Source organism: Piliocolobus tephrosceles, chromosome 12 (assembly GCF_002776525.5).
Source record: "Piliocolobus tephrosceles isolate RC106 chromosome 12, ASM277652v3, whole genome shotgun sequence".
In the NCBI taxonomy this organism is placed as follows: Eukaryota; Metazoa; Chordata; class Mammalia; order Primates; family Cercopithecidae; genus Piliocolobus; species Piliocolobus tephrosceles.
In genome coordinates this window covers 99353234-99373096 of record NC_045445.1, presented here as the reverse complement: position 1 = coordinate 99373096, position 19863 = coordinate 99353234, and the positions used below count along the sequence as shown (strand labels likewise).

General features: G+C 38.9%; 1 protein-coding gene across 1 annotated transcript in view; it reads left to right on the top strand.

The window, feature by feature from the left end:
• The first annotated feature begins 114 nt into the window (after positions 1-114).
• PAGE4 (PAGE family member 4) overlaps positions 115-19863 on the top strand; it is a 36842-nt gene continuing 17093 nt past the window's right edge. Inside the window, exon 1 of the mRNA XM_023202015.1 lies at positions 115-193. Coding sequence (XP_023057783.1) covers positions 125-193 — 69 coding nt within the window. The 5' untranslated portion in view covers positions 115-124. The remainder of the gene's footprint in view (positions 194-19863) is intronic.

Here is a 19863-nt window from a genome sequence, read left to right as displayed (position 1 = left end):
TTTAGTGTGAGAGGTTGCTGAGTTCTTTTGGTGTCTTCGTGCAGAGAGTGAAGTCTTTATGCTGTTTGGTCAGTTACAGGGTGTGAAGTTTCTGAGCTGTTTGGGATTCTCTAAACCAGCGTCGATGACATGTTCCTGTTTGCAGGTCTGGTTCCAGGGTGTGTGGACTGGGCACTGTTGTGGAGTCCCTAAGGTATGAGCTCTTGGAGCTGTTTTAGGATCTGTGTTTAAAGTGTGAGGTCTCTGAACATTTTTTTGAAACTGTGTTCCCGGCTTTGAAGTTTTTAAACTCTTTGGAACACTGTGTTTCACAGTGAGAGGTCTCCTAGATTTTGGGATTCTTTGGCCAGGTTATGAGGTATTTGTTCTGCTTATGGGTTTGTGTTCAGTTTATGAGGTCGTTGGCTAATTGTGTGTCTGTGTGCCAGGTAGAAGACCATTTAGCTTTGGAGTTCATTGTTCAGAGAGTGAACTACCCGGAGTTTTGAAGGTCTCTGGACAGAATGGGGGTCTGTGCCCATGATGTAAAGTCCATGATCTCTTTTGGTGTCTGTGTCCCAGAAGGTGAGGTTTTAAGCTGTTTTTGAGGTTTTTGAGGGGGCTCTCTGACCATGATGTGAGTTGTCTGAAGACTTTGACAAAGTGGTCCAAGGTGTGAGGTTTCTAAGTTAATTGTGGGTCTGTTTCCCAATGTTCAAAGTCTTTCACCTGTATGGGGATCTGCGTTCAGGTTCAGAGGTCTGTAAATCTGATTTTAGGTCTTTGCACTGGATATTAGATCTCTGAACTGTTTGTTTCTTTCCTAGCATGAGATTTTTCAGCTTTTTGGAGGTTTGTGTTCAGGCTGTGATATCTATAAGCTCTATGGGGATCTGTGTCCCAAATTTTAAGGTGTCTGAGGTCTTCTGGGCCTGGATTCTTGGTGTGAGGTCTCAGAACACCCCTTGTTCCAAAGTGTAAGGATGCTGAACTGTTTGGGAGTTTGTGTGCAGGGTGTGAGGTCTCTGAATTCTTTAGTTGTCTGAATCTGTGGTCTGACTGTGGGCGAAGTCTTGAGCTCCTTTGGGGCTTTTCTCTCAGGCCATGAGTTTTTTGTGCCTTATACAACTCTGTTGTCTAGGATGTAAGATCTACTTACTGTTTGGTGGTCTGATTCTTATGGTATGAGTTCTGTGGCTTCTAGGGAGTCTGTGTTCAGGGTGCGGATTCCTTGAGCTGTTTGCAGGGATTGTGTAGACTCTACACAGTAGAGGGTTTGGAAATCAAAGCTATAAGAGTATATTATCAGCTTTCTGAAGAGTTTGATGGTCTATTTTCCAGTACATGTTTTCTATGGCTCTTTGAGGAAGGGTTCTGTGCCCCAGAATGTGAGGTATCTGAACTTTTGGTGAGTCTGTTTAGCATGTGAGTCTTGTGAGCCTTTGTTCCAAGGGCATGAGGTTTTTGAGTTCTTTGGTGTTCTGTTTACAAGATATGAGCTCTCTGAGCTGTTCACATGGTTCACATGTCTGTCAAGAGTGTGAGTTGTATGAGTTGCATGGAAGAAGTGGTCCAAGGTGTGGGCTCTCTAAGGTCTTTGGGGTTCTGCATACAGGGTTTTAAGTCTCTGACCTAGTTAAGGGTCTTTGCCTAGACTTGGAGGTCACTCAACTTTTCTGACATCCATTCCCAAGGTAGTGAAGTCTATAGATATTTAGGGGTCTAGATCCTCAGTGTAAAATGACTTAACTCTAAGGGTGTGTTTGTCCCTGATGTGAGGTCTCTGATCTATCTGAGTATGTGCGACCCAGGGTGTGGTGTTAGCAAGCTGTTTGAGGCTCTGTGCCAGAGTGTGAAGACTCTTTGCTGTTCAGAATTGTCAATTCTGGGTGTGAAGTCTATGAGTTGCATAGGGGTCTGTGTCCTCCTAGGATTTGGGCTCTGTGTTACTTGTAGATCTGCAACCATAGTGTGAGGCCTATGGAGGTCTCTTTCCACAGTGTGAAGTCCCTCTGCTGCTTCAGGTTTTTTGTTCTGGGGTGTCAGGTCTATGAACTCTTTGGGGTCTGAATGTAGTCCTTTGGCTTCAGCCCCTCCGGGGATTCATCTCTAGAGCGCATAAAGGTGGGCAGGGAGTAGGCGGGGTGGGGGGGATGAGGAGTGAGGGATGGAATAGGCCTCTCCCAGGAGCAGTAATGGAACAGCCCACTTTGGGAAGTTCCAATGAGTAGGGGCCACCCATTTCAAGAAAAATTATTGTGTGTGTTGGGTTTGGTGCTGGGGAAGACATACAAGGGCCACTTCACTTTGGCAGTGGATCTACGACAGCCCTTGATGGGCACAAAGGTTATTCTGTCTTGAGTGTCTTAAGTCTCCATCTCCTCCTCCAAGCTGCTTCTACCCAGCTTCATGAAAACACCTGTTTTTGGTTTGCTGTGGCCATATGCTCAGTGTCCTTTAGTGCTATTTCTTTTTACCATTCCTCCTCTCTGTATCTAGGCTATGGGATTGTACCCAGGGTCAGGCAATCAGCTTTGGTATGAGGAAGGCAGGATGGAGGAACTTTGTGGTTCCTAATTGACTTATGAATTTCCAGTGAGCAGATCCTATCCCACCTTCAGGACAAGGTGTTATGTTTCATCCTTTGATAACTTGGCCAGAAACACTGCTATCACCCACTGTGTGATTCCATCACAAGTTAGTTGAAGCCACTGAGTCCACAAATGCAATGAAAAGAAAACGTGAAGGTGATGATGACTGTGACTCCATGTGAAGAGGATGATGAGGGCTTAATGCAAGTCACAGATGGTACTAACTCCTATTCTGAGGTATAGAAAGGGAGTATTCAGGATCTTACTAAGGATAAGGTATTTGATGCAGTGTGTTCTCTATACCCTTCCACTCCCCTACACCTCTGGGTTACTCTCTGTATTACCTTTTATTTTACTTGGTTGTAAGTTGTCTGTGAGCTTTTTAGGGTCCCCCACTATACCGTGTCATCTTTGGAGTCAGTGCTAATATCTTAACCTCGCTCCATCAGTGCACAGTTCCTGTATGGAGGTGTTTATGTTAAATTGGAGTTTTGTTATGTTTATGTTAAATTGGCTGAATGCGTTTGTAAAACCTGGGTTAAATATGACTATTTTAATGTCCTTTTAAAATGAAATGATTACAATTGACAAGTCGAATTAGTCAAAGTTCTGGCAAAAAAAAACTTGGTTCAAATTTCCATTTCTAAAAACAACTAACTTGGGCAGATCTGGTTTACTATTGCAGCAGAAGTCCATTATAGCCTGTCTCTCTGGTTGACTACAACTCAAAACTCTGGACAAAATACAAAAGCAATTACTTGAGGATTCTGAAAGTAAGCTAAAGCAGTTGGATTGTGGAGGTGAGGCAAAACTTACAGAAGCTATTGGGATTATATTACTGGATGTCTTCATTTTTTATTTCATGATGTTGGCCCCAGTCCAGGTAGTGCAGGTGACTGATACTCTGAGAGAAACACTATCCTTTGGCCAGAGGAAACAGGAATAGGGATCCATATGGATCCTGTGCAAGTCTTAGCCTAGCCCCTGAGCTATGCATGTGTAGAACAGACCAAGACCAGTGTAGCAAAGACTGAGGGAACTGAGCTGTGATTTGAACTGCCTTCTCTAGTTTAAGACTAACATCTGAACTATACATGTACAGAATAGACACAAACCAAAGTAGCAAAAGCTTAGAGAGTTGAACTGAGATTAGAACCACCACTCATAGGGGAAGAGATAGAAGTTCAGTTATGACTCTAACTGGGTTGATTTCCTGCTAAAACTAAAATATCAACATTCTTCAAAGGACCCAGAATCTACAGAGCATACTATATATAATGCCCAAGGCACCAATCAAAATTTGTTTGACTATAGTAACCATTTAGCTATGTAAAAGCACATCAAAACATCATGTTGCATACTATACATATATAAAATAAAATAGTAACAATAATAAAAAACAAAAAATGACAAAACTACTGGGAAAAAAATCTGCAAAATGCTTCCAGTTCTCAAGGGAAAAGACTAATGCCATCCCCAAGATGGCCTAGTTGTTGGAAATTTCAGAAAAAGACTTGAAAGTAGCTATTTTAACTGTGTTCCATGAGGTAAAGGAAAATACACTTGAATTTAATGAAAGCGTAGGAATTCTCAACAGAGAAATAGAAATTTTAATGAAGAATTACATGAAAATGTTAGCACTGAAAAATAAAGTATCTCAAAAATTTCACAGTATGGGTTAAAATAGAATAATGGAGGCCAGGCTCACGCCTGTAATCCCAGCACTTTGGGAGGCCTAGACAGGTAGATCATGAGGTCAGGAGTTCGAGATCAGCCTGGCCAACATGGTGAAACCCCATCTCTACTAAAGATACAAAAAATTAGCTGGGTGTGGTGGCACGCGCCTGTAATCCCAGCTACTTGGAAGGCTGAGGCAGGAGAATTGCTTGAACCTGGAAGACAGAGGTTGCAGTGAGCTGAGATCATGCCATTGCACTGCAGCCTGGTGACAGGGCAAGACTTTGTCCAAAAAAAAAGAATAATGGAGACAATAGAGGAAAGAGTCAGTGGACTTGAACCTAGATCAATAGAAATTATATAATTGTTAGATCAGAGACATTAGTTTTTAAATGGACAGATCCTCAGAAACCAATAGGACAATAGCAAAAGTTTTCACATTAGTGCAATTGGAGTTCGAGAAGGAGAGAAAAAAGAGATTGTAATATAAAAGACATTTAAAGATATGATGGCTGAAAATTCCCCAAATTTGGTGAAAGACCACCACACACTCAGACACATCATAATCAAAGTGCTGAAAAGCAAAGATGAAGAAAATCTGTCTTGAAAGTTGCCAGAGAAAATGGCACATTACATAGAAAGGTACAATTCAAATGGCTGCAGATTTCTTATCAGAAATCATGAAGGCCAGAAGATAGTGGAATGCCATCTTTGAAGTCCTGAAAGAAAAGAATGGTCAACCCAGAGATCTATTTCAAGTGAAAATATTATTCAGAAATGAAGGTAAAATAAAGACATACTCAGATGAAAGAAAAAACAGTCCTGCTCTATTAAGAAATACTAAAGGAAGTTCTTCAAGCTGAAGGGAAATGATATGAGAAGGAAATGTAGATATTTGGTAATGATGGAAGAGCAACAGAAATAGTAAATAACTAGGTAAATATAATTTTCCCTCTGAAGTTTGTTAAAATATATATGTTTGTTTAAACAAAAAGTTATAATATTGTCTGATGAGGGTTTTCATAGATGTAGATGTAATATATCTGGCCACTGTAACATACAGGTCCCTGGGAGTGGATTAAAGGGAATAGTATGTTTGCAATGTTTCTACATTTCACATGAAGTGGTAGGCTTCTGCTTCTGACCAAGATGGAGTAATAGGAGCCAGAATCTCCCTTCCCTAGACTAGCAGAATCACATACATAAATAGGTAATCTCCAATTTTGGTTAAAGGTTTCAATACCTCTTTCAATAATTGATAGAAAAAGCAGACAGAAAATCAGTGAGCATATAGAAGATTTGAACAAGACTCTCAATCAAGTTGACCTATTGGTATTTATAGAACACATCATACAACAAATGCAGAATACATTCTCATTTCAAGTGCCTATGGAACATGCACCAAGATATTCTAAGCTATATAATAGATTGCAATAACTTTAAAATGATTCAAGTCAAGCAAAGTCTATTTTCTGACTCCATTGAAATTAAGAATCAATAACATAAAGATCTCTGGAAAATCTCCAAACGTTTTGAAACTAAATAACTCTATGTAACCCACAGATCAAAGGGAAATTAAGAAGTATTTGAGCTAGATGGAAATGAAAGTACTGTATATCAAGATTTGTGGGGTACCATTAAAGGCATACTTGAAGGAATATTTATTACATCAAACTCTCGTATTAGAAAAGAAGAAATTCATAGCTAAGAAAGTTATAGACTATAGTTAATAACAATGTATTGTATATTTGAAAATTTCTAAGAGAGTAGATTTTAAGAATTCTCATCACAAAGATTGATAAGTATGTGAGGTAATATATGTATTAATTATCTTGATTTAGCTATTCCATAATGTATACAGTTATCAAAACATCATGTTATATGCCATAAATATATAAAAATGTTATTTGTCAATTAAGAAATGGAAAAGAAAACAAACAAAAAAAGGAAAAAAGAAGAAAATTTGCAAAGCAATGACCTTAGCTTTCATCTTAAGAAACTAGAAAAATAATAGCAAATTAAACCCAAAGCAATTACATCAAGTGGTATGATATAAATTCAAACTAGACACTGTGAAAGGTTAGATGTGTATATTATAATTCTAATAACAAGATGAAAAAGACAACAGATAAATTAAAAGGAAGATCAAATATATTCAAATAATTCAAAAGAAGGCAGGAAATGGGGGAAAACAACAAATAAATAAGCAAATAAAAGCCTGAAGGAATAAACAGAACAAGTCCCTTCCCAATAACCTCAGAGCCAAAATACAACCCTGCCAACTATTACATTAAATGTTACTAGTATAAACAATTCAATTAAAATGCAGAGATACATAGAGTAAATGAAAAGCCAGGGTCTACTAAATGCTACACATAAAAGACATACTTTAAATAGACAGAAAATTTCAAAAATAAGTGGATAGAAAAATTATACTATACACAGGAAAAACCATGAGAAGGCTGGAGTGGGTTTTATAAATCAGGCAAAATAAACTTGAAGACAGTATTATCACAAATGAAAGGGAAATGTCATAATCATAAAGATGACAGTTTCTTAGAAATATGTAGCAATTATAAATGGTATGCACCTAATGATAGAGTCTCAATGCACATAAAGTAAAAATCGACAGAACTGTAATAGGAGATTTTAACAACCCTTCTTACTTGATAGAATAACGAGACCAAAAAAATTGTAGAAGACATAGAAGGTTTGAAGATCACTATCAAGCACCTTGACCTAATTGACATCTATAGAACACTTCATGCAACAAGTACAGAGTGTAAAGTCTTTTCAAGAGCACATGATACATTTCACCACAATAGATCAGAGGCTGAACCTTAGAACATACCTCAATAAATTTTAAAGGGTCAAGGTCATACAGAGTACATTCTATGGTTACAGTTGAATTACATTAGAAATCAATTGTGGTATGATATGTTGGAAATCTCCAAATATCTGAAAATTAAACAACATACTTTTAAATGATTCGTGGGTCAAAAATGAAATCACAAGGGAAATTAGAAAATATTTTGAGCTGAATGATAAAGTAGAACAGATCAAAATTTAGGGGATTGAACTACAGAGATGCTTAGAGGGAAATTTATAGCTTTAAATGATAATATTAGAAAAGAAATACATAGAATCAATTATCTAAGGTTTTCCCTTAAGAAACTAAACAAAGAAGTACAAAGTTAACCCTTGGTAACAAGAAGGAAGGAAAAATAATGATAATAATAGGACTCAACATTGTAGGAAACAGATAATAGAGAAAACTGACAAATCCAAAGCAGATCTTTGAAAAGATCAACACAACTTGACAAATCTCTAATTAAACTAAAAAAGAAAACTAAAGAGAGGAAACGAATCACTAATATTCGAAGCACACATGACATTTTCACCAGAGACCCTGCAGACATTCAAAGGATAATAAAAAAAAAACTGGCAAACAACTTTCAGCCAACAAATTTGTCTACATAAATACGTCAAGCGGGGAAAGAAGTCAAACTTTGATTCAGACCAAATTTCTGCATGGTCAACTCCTTGGGAAGTTCTTGAATGGCCCATCAGTTATTCTGAGTTGGGTCTAGATGACTGTGCCTTTATACCCCTATGTTGATAAGTCATTAAATGGGGGCCACCCAGGGAAGGAATGTGGTCTTGAGTGAGGCATCTGCCTACAGTTGAGACAGTCCTTGAAGGGGCCGACAGCTGTCTGATAATAGCACACTGAGCAACTGAGGTAATAAGCCCTTCATTGGAGGGGGATCTGGGTAGTTAATTAATGTCCACCATGGGTCCTTATAGGAACACTTGAAAGCAATTCAACACTGTCAGTGACAATGCAGGGCACCTTGAGATGGAGAGAATTAAAGGCATGATGTCTTATTAAAGTAATGGGTCCGGGCACGGTAGCTCAGGCCTGTAATCCTAGCACTTTGAGAGTTCAAGGCAGGCAGATTGCCTGAGCTCAGGAGTTCGAGAACAGCCTGGGCAACACGGTGAAACCCTGTCTCTACTAAAACACAAAAAATTAGCCAGGCGTGGCGGCATGCGCCTGTAGTTCCAGCTACTCGGGAGGCTGAGGCAGGAGAATTGCTTGAACCTGGGTGGCAGAGGTTGCAGTAAGCTGAGGATCACGCCACTGCACTCCAGCCTGGGAGACAGAGCGAGACTCCGTCTCCAAAAAATAATAAACAAACAAACAAACAAATAAATAAAATAATGGATAAAAACATAACGGCAGAAATATCTACCACCCACTATGGGTCAGGCATTGTGGTAGGGAACAGAAATGCTGAGAGAAGAAGATATAGTCTTTGCCCTCAGTGGGAAGAGGCACAACAGATAGTGTGAAACTAAATCTCACAAAAAGATTCATGTTATAATAATGCCATAGGAGTGAAGATGGGTGAGTAAGAGGTAAGCGTGGTGAGTGGGCTGGATTTCCAGAAAGGTTTTAGGTAACATTTTAGCATCTACAAGACTAAGGGAGTTTTGTACAGGATGTGGCATTTGAGGTGTTCTTTAAACACAGTCCTGATTTTTAATGTGCTTGGAGTTGGAATATTATTTGGTTTAGAAAAATATGATGTACACAAGAGTTCTTCCTCTAAAATAACCACTAATGGAGGACATACCTGTATTACTATAAACAGTATATTTTTCTGAGAAATACTTTTCCTGCCAATTATGTGCTGCATTTTAAAAACAACCGTTATGCTATCTTCAGGACAAACATTTCTTTTCTCTCTGAAAATATAATGGAAATCTACAGCAAGCAAAATCAAGATTTATTTAGAGCATTTAAATTTATGGACATCATTTTGGAAATGTGCTTATGATTTTTAAAAATTCCCTCTACTACTTGGCTATTCATTTATAGGACCTATCAATAGAAAATGGTACTTCATTCAGTCACCTCAGATTAAAATCTTGGAATACAGAACTCCAAATAATTCAAAGACCTCATACCCTGGACACAGACCCCAAAACCTCACATTTAACCTTGGAATAAAGGCCCTTAAAGATTTCAAAGACATCACACTTTGAACACAAATCAACAAACACCAAAGTCTCTACCTTAAAACATAGACACTCAGTGAGTTAGGAGGCCTCATACCCTGATATGAACTCCCCAAATATCTCAGAGTAAAAACTTGGGACACAGACACTCAAATATACCTCACACACTAAACTTAAGACTCCAAAGATCTTAGACCCAAACTTGGGACAAAGATCATGAAAGAGTTCAGATATCTTGCACACTGAATACAGACACTCAGGTACCTCGTACCCAAACCTTAGAACACAGAATCTCAAAGACTTCAGAAACCACACAACCTGAATACAAACCCCAGACACCTCAGACTCAAATCTTGGAGTATAAACCTTCTAAATGTTCAGAGACTTCACCCTGAACAGAGTCTTAAAATGCCTCGTATCCAAACCTTGGAAAGTGCTCTAAATGAGTTCAGAAACTTAATTCCCTAAAAACAGACCCGTGATTACCTCAGAATCAGGACATCTTTGGAAAACAGAACCCACAAAGACTTAAGAGACCTCACATCAACACAGACTCCCCAAAAACTCAGAATCAAATCGTTTTACGTAGTTTCTGAGAGAGTTCAGAGACCTTATGCACTGAAAGCACATCATCAAATATCTCAGACTCACACCTTGTGACAGACCTTCAAAGAGTTCAGATTCCACAAGCCATTAACTCAGACCCTGAGTTACACAGAATTAAAATCTTGGGACATGACAAAGATGTTCAAAGAATTTGGAGACCTCACACCTTGAGCAGACACCTAAATATCTCAGAGTCAAGCCTTGAGATGCAGACCCCTACAGATTTCAGAGACCTTCTAACCTGAACATAGACTCCTAAATACCTCAGACTAAAATTTTGGAACACAGACTCTCGAAGATTTCAGAGACCGAGACCTAATATCCTGAAAGCAGACTCAACAAATACCTCAGACTCAAACTTTCAGACTCACTAAAATTTCAGACACTAACACCCTGAACACAGTCCCTGAATATCTCAGACTCAAATCTTTAAAAGGACTCTAAATAAGTTCATAAACCTCACTTTATGAACACAGGCCACTAATTACCTCAGACTCAAACCTTGAAGCACAATGCCAAAGAGTTCAGGGACCTTACACCATGAACACAGATCCCCGAAATCTCAGCTCCAAAGCTTAGGATACATGCCCTCAAAGAATTCAGAGAGCTCCCAACCTGAACACAGGCAACAAATATCTGAGATTCAGATCTTAGAAAACATACACTCAAAAATTTTCTGGGACCTTAAACACAGATGCCATAAATATAACCTATGGAAATCTTCAACACAGACCCTCAAAAAGTCGGAGACCACAAACTCTGGCCAGAGTACTCCAAATACTTAAGACTGAAAACTTGGTACACAGACCCTCAAAAGTTCAGAGACAACACATCCTGGACTCAGATCTCCAAAGCCTCAGATTCAAACCATGTGGATATGTATCCACAAAGAATTCAGGGGCTTCACATTCTGAGCTCAGACCACCTATACCTGAGATCAAAAACTTGAAAAACAGACCCTCAAAAGATTTTCAGAGACTTCATCTCTTGAACACAGACTGCCCAACACCTGAGACTCAAGTCTTGATACACAGACCCTCAGAAAGTTCAGAGAACTCACATCCTAACCAGAGTATGCCAAATACTTAAGTCTCAAAATTTGGCACATAGACCCTGAAAAAGTCTGGAGACCTCACACACCTTGAACACAGACTCCCAAGCACCTAAAACTAAAATGTAAAAAAAACAAAAAACAAAAAAAAAAAAAAAACACTCAGAATTGCAAAGATTTTAAGACCCTCACATCTTGAATATGAACCCCCAAATATCTAATACTCAACCTTTGGGGCATAGAACATTTAAAAGTTCAGAGACTTCACACCTTAAACTCAGTTTCTAATACCTCAGGCTCAAATCTTGGAAAAGGCCTGTATGAGTTCAGAAATCTTACTCCCTTAAAACTCCCCAAATAGTTCAGAATTAAAACTTGTGATACAGACCTTTAAAAACTTCAGACACCTTATACCCTGAAAACAAGTCACCTCAGACTCAAATCTTGGGAAAGAACCTCAAAGATTTGAGAAGTCATACCCTGAAAAGAGATCCCCAGGTACCACTTTGTGAATACAGTCCTGCAAATATCTCAGATTTGAATTCTGGAACACAGGCCCTCAAAGAAGTCAGTGCCTTCACATCCTAAATATAAATCCCCAAATACCACAAACTCAAATCTTGGAACACAGAATCTCCAAGAGTACTGAGTTTCTGAGATCTCACACCCTGAAGAGAGGCATTAGAACCTCAGAACAAAACTTAGGATGAAAACCTTAAAAGAGTTCGGACCCAAACACCTAAGACTCAAACCTTGTAACAAAGACCCTCAATGACTTCAGAGACCAAAACCCTACAAAAAGGCCCACAATACAGAAACTTAGAATTTTATGTCATAGGCTCCCAGAATTCAAAGACTTCACACGCTAAACACAAAATGACTAATACCTCAGACTCAATCCTATGAAAAAAATACTGTCAAAAAGATCTCACACTTTGAATGGAGATCCCCAAATGATTCAGATTTAAACACTGGAACACAATTAGTTCAGAGACCTTTCATTCTCTGCTCAGAGGAATGAAACACTTCGATTCTCAGGTTGGAACAGAGGTCTTCAAAGATTTAATGATTTACACCCAGAACATAAACACCCAAATACCACCGAATATAGGAAAAACAAACTTTTTTCTCCCATTATACTCTCACAACACTCAATACTTCACTTCTGCTACCAGATATATGGGAATTTTTGCACACATCAGTTCTCCAGTAGACTCCAGCTGAGTATCCTACAATTTAACTCAATTCTGACACTATCTACCTGGAGTTAGAATCAGATCCCATAGGTTAAGGGCTCAGTCCCACAAGACTGTCCTCCATTTCAGGATCCAATTGCAAGTCCAGGCCTTCAGTAGTTCTGACTGATATAAATTGGTTCCCACCTCCTTGGGTTCAATCATTTGCTAGAATGGCTGACAGAATCCAGAGAAATGCTTTCTTACATTTACTGGTTTATTATAAAGGATATTACAAAGTATAGAGATGGAGAGATGAAGAGATGTATAGGGCAATGTAAGTGGGAAGGGTCATGGAGCTTCTATGCCCTCCCCTGGTGCACCAATCTTTAGACACCTGCATGAGTTCAGCAACCCTGAAGCTCTCCAAACCGTGTCCTTTTGTGTTTCTATGGAGGCTTCATCAGTTAAATCACTTAATCTTTTTAAAAAACTTTTTATTGGAATTTCTTTTAGAAAATATTTATCTTTGTACAGATTTACACTTATGTTCCTTTTCTTTCTTTCTTTTTTTTGAGATCGAATTTCACTCTGTTGCCCAGGCTGGAGTGTGGTGGTATGATCTCGGCTCACTGCAATCTCCGCCTCTCAGGTTCAAGCGATTCTCCTGCATTTGCCTCCTGAGTAGCTGGAATTACAGGTGCCTACCACCACACCTGGCTAATTTTTGTATATTTAGTAGAGATGGGGTCTCACTATGTTGGCCAGGCTGGTCTTGAACTCCTGACCTCAAGTGATCCGCCTAACTCGGCCTCCCAAAATACTGCGATTACAGGCATGAGCTACCACACCCAGCTAGATTTATGCTCACGTTCCTTTGATTACAACCCAAATCATTTCTTTTCACCTTTTATTTTAGGTTCAGGAGTACATGCACAGGTGTGTTATATAGGTAAATTGCATGTCATGGGGGTTTGGTGTACAGATTATTTTACCAGTCAAGTAATAAGCATAGTACTCAATAAGGAGTTTGTTGATCCTCACCCTCCTCCCATCCTCCACCCTCAAGTAGACCTGGGTATCTGTTGTTCTCTTCTTTGTGTCCATATGTACTCAATGTTTAGCTCCCACTTATAAGTGATAACATGCCAGTGTTTGGTTTTCTGCTCCTGTGTTAATTAACTTAGAATAATGGCTTCCCACTCCATCCACGTTGCTGCAAAGAACATGATCTTATTCTTTTTAATGGCTGTGTAGTATTCCATGGGTATATGCACCACTTTTTCTTTATCCAGTCTACCATTGAAAGACATTCAGGTTGATTCCATGTCTTTGTTATTGTGACTACTGCTGCAGTGAGCATACATGTGCATGTGTCTTTATAGCTGAATGATTTATATTCCTTCAGGTATATGCCCCAAAATAGGATTGCTGGGTCGAATGGTAATTCTGCTTTGAGTTCTTTGAGAAATTGCCAAACTGCTTTCCACAATGGCTGAACTAATTTACATATACAGCAGCAGTGTATAAGCATTCCCTTTTTTCTGCAACCTCAGCTGTTATTTTTTGACTTTTTAATAATACCCATTCTGATTGGTGTGAGATGGTATCTCATTGTGGTTTTGATTTGCATTTCTCTAATGATTAGCTGATGTTGAACATTTTTTCATATGCTTGTTGGACAGGATCACTCAACTTTTAGCCCTTCTCTCCTCCAAGGTCAGTGGTGGGGCTGAAAGTTCCAACTCTCTAATCATTGCCCCTGGTAACCAGCCCCCATCCTGAGGCTAGCTATGAGCCCATAGCCACCAGTCAATCCATTAGCATTGGAATCTCACTTTGGAGATTCCAATGGTTTTGGGAGGGATGGAGAACAAATATATACTTCTTACTACATCACAAACACACATACATCTTGGAACACTGATTCTCTAAAGTTCAGAGACCTCACACAATGAACTTAGACAACAACAACAACAAAAACAAAAATCCCAGAAGCAAACTTAGGAAACAAATTCTCAAAGAGGTCAGATACCTTCAACCTTGAAAAGAGACTCCAAACACCTCACACTCCAAACTTGGAATACATACCATGAGAGTGTTCTGCCTCATCACAACCTGAACACCTAAATATTGAATGGCATTATCATAACCTGAGAATTGAATACTAGTGATTCAATATTTAGAACCTAGACTCTCACCTCAATGAATTCATAGACCTCAACCCAGTACACTAGCTTACAGACAAATGAGACTCAAACCTCATGACACAAAACCTGAAAGATTTCAGATATCACATATCCTGAAGGAGATTTCAGACATCTCAACAGCAACCTTGGACCACAGACCTTCAATGAGTTCAGAGAATTTATGCCTTTTAAAAATAACCCAAATACGTCATATAAACATTAAAACACAGACCCTAAAATATTTGTGAGTGCTTACACTCAGAAAACAGATATAAAATGCCTTAGTCTCAAGTCTTGGAACATACACCCTCAAAGATGTCACAGAACTAAAACTCTAAACACATATGTGCAAATATCTCAAATTCATTATATAGGACATAGACCCTCATAGACCTCAGAGATCTCACACTCCAAATGCAGATGTGCATACAACTCAAACTCAATTATATAGTACATAATTATATACAAATATAAAAGTATATGAATACTTATTTAATATAATTATATATCATATATTTATTTAATATGTAATATACTAATATTTAATGTATTAAATATTAGTATATTATATTTATTTAATATATTATACATTTAGTATATTTATTTAATATATTATGTATTAAATATTTAACATTTTATATATTTAAGATATATATTTAAGATATTATATATTAAATATTTAAGATATTATATATTAAAAGATGTTACATATTAAATAAATATGTGTGTGTGTGTGTGTGTGTGTGTGTGTGTGTATATATATAAAACCTTCAAAGAACCAGATACCTCATACCCTAATTATGTACCACCAAATACCTAAGACCCTGTGGGGAAGTAGTAATATAACCCCCAATAGGTTCTTAGTTGGAATGGACCCCTGTTACAAAAGATGGATTAACAAGAGAAAAAACAAACAGAAGGTTTTTTAACACGTATATTTCATATATACATGGGGGAACACCCAGAGAATTAGTAGTTCTTAAAGAGATGGCTTTGAATTACAGCTTATATAGCCTTATTAACAAAGAAGAGTAACTTTTTAGAGAAGTCACAAGACAAAGGGAAAGGTTCTTGAGTCTCTATAGGCAGCAAGTTGAGGAAAGACAAACAAATGGCAGATAAAGGTGAGTTAGCAAAACCTGCCAATATAAATTCCTCTGGAACCATCTCCAGGCTGATGAAAGTCTAAAGCTGTCTAAAGTTGTTAACCTTCACTCTTCCTGGTTGTAGGGAGGGGAGCAGGATACCTTTGTTATTATAGATTATGTCCAGTTTTTAGGCAAATAGAGGGAGGGCAGAAAGCTCTCCTGTGCCTATTTTCTCTTAATTGTCTTCAGCTCAACAATACTTCTTATTTGGGGGAGGCATATTCTGGTCTCCCACAATCCCAACCCATCAACCTCAAAGAGTCAGAACCCTCACACCCTGAATAAAGACCCCCAGGAGCTCAGATTCAGAATTTGTACCAACGACCCTCAGTGATTTCAGAGCCCTCATACCCTAAACATAGATCCCTAAATACATCAACTAAAACTTCAAGACACAGACCCTCAAAGAGTTCAGAGACTATCACACCCTAAACATAGAGTCCCGAACACCTCAGATTCAAACTCTGGGACATGGAGGCTCAACAAAAAAAATCAAGAACCTCACTCCCTGAAGTTAGATTAATGCAGGAGAAAACAGGTCACAAATGCTCAGAGTTCAAAGACTTTGTATCTTGAACATTTGCCCTAAATACTATAGGAAACAACTTGAAAAATAGGTCCTCGAAGAGTTCAGAGACCTCTCATTCCAAACTCCAATCCTGAAATGCCTCAAATTCAAACAATGAAAGATAAACCCTCAATGATAATCATAGCCTTCAAACACTGAATGCGGAACCCCCAAATCCCTCAGATTCAGTCTTGGAATGCAGATAGAGAAAACATGAAAGCACAGATACTAAGAGTTCTGAGTACTTACAGTCTAAATACTGATCCCAAATGCCTGAGCTTCAGACTTCAAACACAGACCTTCAAAGAGAACTGACACCCTGGACAACTATCTGCAAATACATCAATCTCTACCCTTAGTACGCAAACCCTCATAGAGTTCAAAGGCCTTACATTTTAAACCCAGACTCCAGTACCTCGGACTCAATCTTATTTTTAAAAAGTACTTCAACAAGTCAGGCCTCATATGCTGAACTCAGACTCCCAAATATCTCAGGATTAGTACTTGGAAAACAGATCCCCTAAAATTATAGATATCTCACAGCCTAAACACTGACCAATACCTTATCTTTGACTGAAACTTTGGAACACAGACACTATAAGATTTCAGAGACTTCACACCCTCAACACAAATCTTCTAATACCACAAACTCCTCCCTTGGAAAAAAAACCCTCAAAGTATTTGAGACTTCACACTCTGGTTGCTGACTTCCAAACAATTTAGACTAAAAACTTGAAGTACAGACACTCAACGATTTCAGAGACCTAACATACAATCCAGATCCCTTGTTATGTCAGAAAGAGATCTGGGAATACACGTAATCAAAGCACATCAGAATCTCCAACCCGGAACTCACACCCTCATAGAACACAGGCAAATCTTGGTACTAATACCCTTAGAGCATTGAGAGACCTCACACTCAGATCACAGACCCCAAAATATTTCAGGCTGAAACAATGGAGCACAGACAGTTAATAAGTTTGGACACCAGGCCGGGCATGGTGGCTCATCCCAGCACTTTAGGAGGCAAGGGTAGGAGGATCGCTGGAGTCCAGGAGTTCGAGACCAGACCAGGCAACATAGTGAGACCCTGTCTCTACAGAAAAAAAAAACATTAGCTGAGCATGGTGGTGCATGCCTGTAGTCCCAGCTACTCTGGGGGCTGAGGAGGGAGGATTGCTTGAGCCTGAGAGTCTGAGGCTGCAGTGAGCCATGATCATGCCACTGCACTTCAGCCTGGCCGACAGACCAAGACCCTGTCTCAAAAAACAAAATGAAACAAAACAAAAAAACCCATAATAAACAAACAAACAAGCAAACAAAAAACAAACTTTGGACACCTCTCACTCCCTGATCACAGACCCCTCAGAACCCCTGATTCAAACCTTGGAACACAGACCCTCAAATAATTTAGAGAACTTATGCTCTGAACATAGACTCAGAAACTATTCAGAGGCTTCACACCCTGAACACTGATCCCCACGTACCTCAGATTCAAACCTAGGGACACAGGCCTCAAAGAATGCAGAGAGCATGCACACATAACACAGAACTCCAAATGCCTCACACTCAAACTTGAGAGACTAAAAATTTCAGACTCCTCTCCCTGAACCCAGACTTCCAAATATCTCAGATTTAAACCTTTATCTGCCAGAGACCCCCAAGTACCTTATATTCACACCTTACAACACAGATCCTAAAAGCTTTCAGAGACCTTTCTCTGCAAACACAGACCCCCAAATATCCCAGATTCAAACCTTTAAATGCAGATTCTCGAAGAGATCACAGACATCACACCCTGAACAGAAATGTCTAAACAACTTAGACAAAAAACTTGGAACCCAGATCTTAAAAGATTTCAAGGACCTAATTCTTTGAATGCAGAGCAAAAATATGTCCAAAATTTGGGAACAAAGCCTAAAATTTGAAAGACTTCGCATGTTGGTCACAGACCCCCAGTTACCTCCAATTCAAACCTTACAATGCAAATACTGAAAAATTTCAGAGACCTTATACTCTGAACACAGAACCACCAGTTACCTTAGACTTTTGTACTGACCCTGAAAGATTTCAGAGAACAAAAGTACACACACCTAAGTATCTCAGACTCAAAATGTGGAACATACTCCCTTATAGATATCAGCGACCTCACACCCTGAGCATGGATTTCCAAACACCTCAGGTAAAAAACTTGGAACAAAGACCTTGAAAGAATCCACAGACCTCACTTCTTGAACACAGACAGACCCAAATATTATACCTGAGATCCAAATGTGGACTTAGACCCTCCAAAAGTTCAAAGACCATATATCTTGAACCCAGGCTTCCTAATCCCTAAGACTAAAATCTTGGAACAGAAACTGAAAATTTCAAAGCCTTTCAAACTCTGAATGTGGACCCCTAGATAACTCGGGCTTTGGGAAACAGATCCTCTAAAAGTACAGAGACCTCGCACCATGAATTCAGACCTCCAAATATGTGAAACAAACTTTTGGAAACAAACTCCCATAGATTGCAGAGACATCTCACTCTGAACAGAGACCCCCAAATACCTCAGAATTCCAGCACTTTGGGAGGCCGAGGCGGGTGGATCACAAGGTCAGGAGATTGAGACCATACTTGCTAACACGGTGAAACCCAGTCTCTACTAAAAATACAAAAATTTAGCCGGGCGTGGTGGTGGGTGCCTGTAGTCCCCGCTACTAGAGAGGCTGTGGCGGGGGAATGGCGTGAACCCGGGAGGCAGAAGTTGCAGTGAGTCGAGATGACGCCACTGCACTCCAGCCTGGGCGATAGTGTGAGACTCCGTCTCAAAACAAAAACAAAAACAAAAACAAAGATACCAAAAGATTTGAGAGGCCTCACATCATGAACATAGACCCACAAAGACTGTATGTTAAAACCTTACAACACCAGTCCTCAAAGACTTACTTCAGAGACCTCACACTTGTGAACAAAGATCACCGAATACTACAGCTCAGAGTCCAAACCTTGAGTCACAGACCTTAAAGAGTTCAGAGAATTCACACCCTGAATACAGACCTCCAAAACATTCAGAATCAAATCTCACAACAGAGACTCTCAAGATTTCAGAGACCTCACAGTCTAAACACAGATAAAGTATTCAGAAGCCTCATAGTCTCAACACTCATCCTGCATAACTCAGATTCAAACCTAGGGATTCACAAATGGTAAATATTTGGGTAAATATAATAGATGATTCTCCTGAATTCTTTAAAATATGTTTTATGCTTAAAAAAGTAAAATGTATAACATTGTCTGATGGGGTTTTCAATGTATGCAGATGTAATACGTAAGACAACTAGAGCTTGAACAAGGGATGCTTAAGAGGCCTATATAAGGTGGCAAGGTTTCTACATTCCAATTAAAATTACGAAACATTGAGTCTAAGTAGAATGTGGAGAGTTAAGTTTATATCTGCCTCTCTGTAAGGGAGATAGAAGAAATGCACCAGGATGGAGTTTGGCAACAGTCATTCCTAGAGTAACTACTAAAAAAACTACAGTTAACCCTCCGTATTTGCAGGTTCTGCATTCTCAAATTCTACCAACTGAGGATAAAAAATATTCAGAAAAAAAAGTTAAAAATGATAAAAATAATACAAATAAAAGCAATACAGTATAACAACTAGTTACATAGCATTTACATTGTATCAGGTATTACAAGTAAGCTAGAGATGATTTAAAGTATACAGGAGAATGTGTGTAGGTTGTATGCAAATACTATGCTATTTTATATCGGGGATTTGAGCATCTATGAATTTTGGTATCTACAAGGGTCCTGGAGCCAATCCTCCACGAATACTGAGGGACGACTGTGTATGTAAGGATATA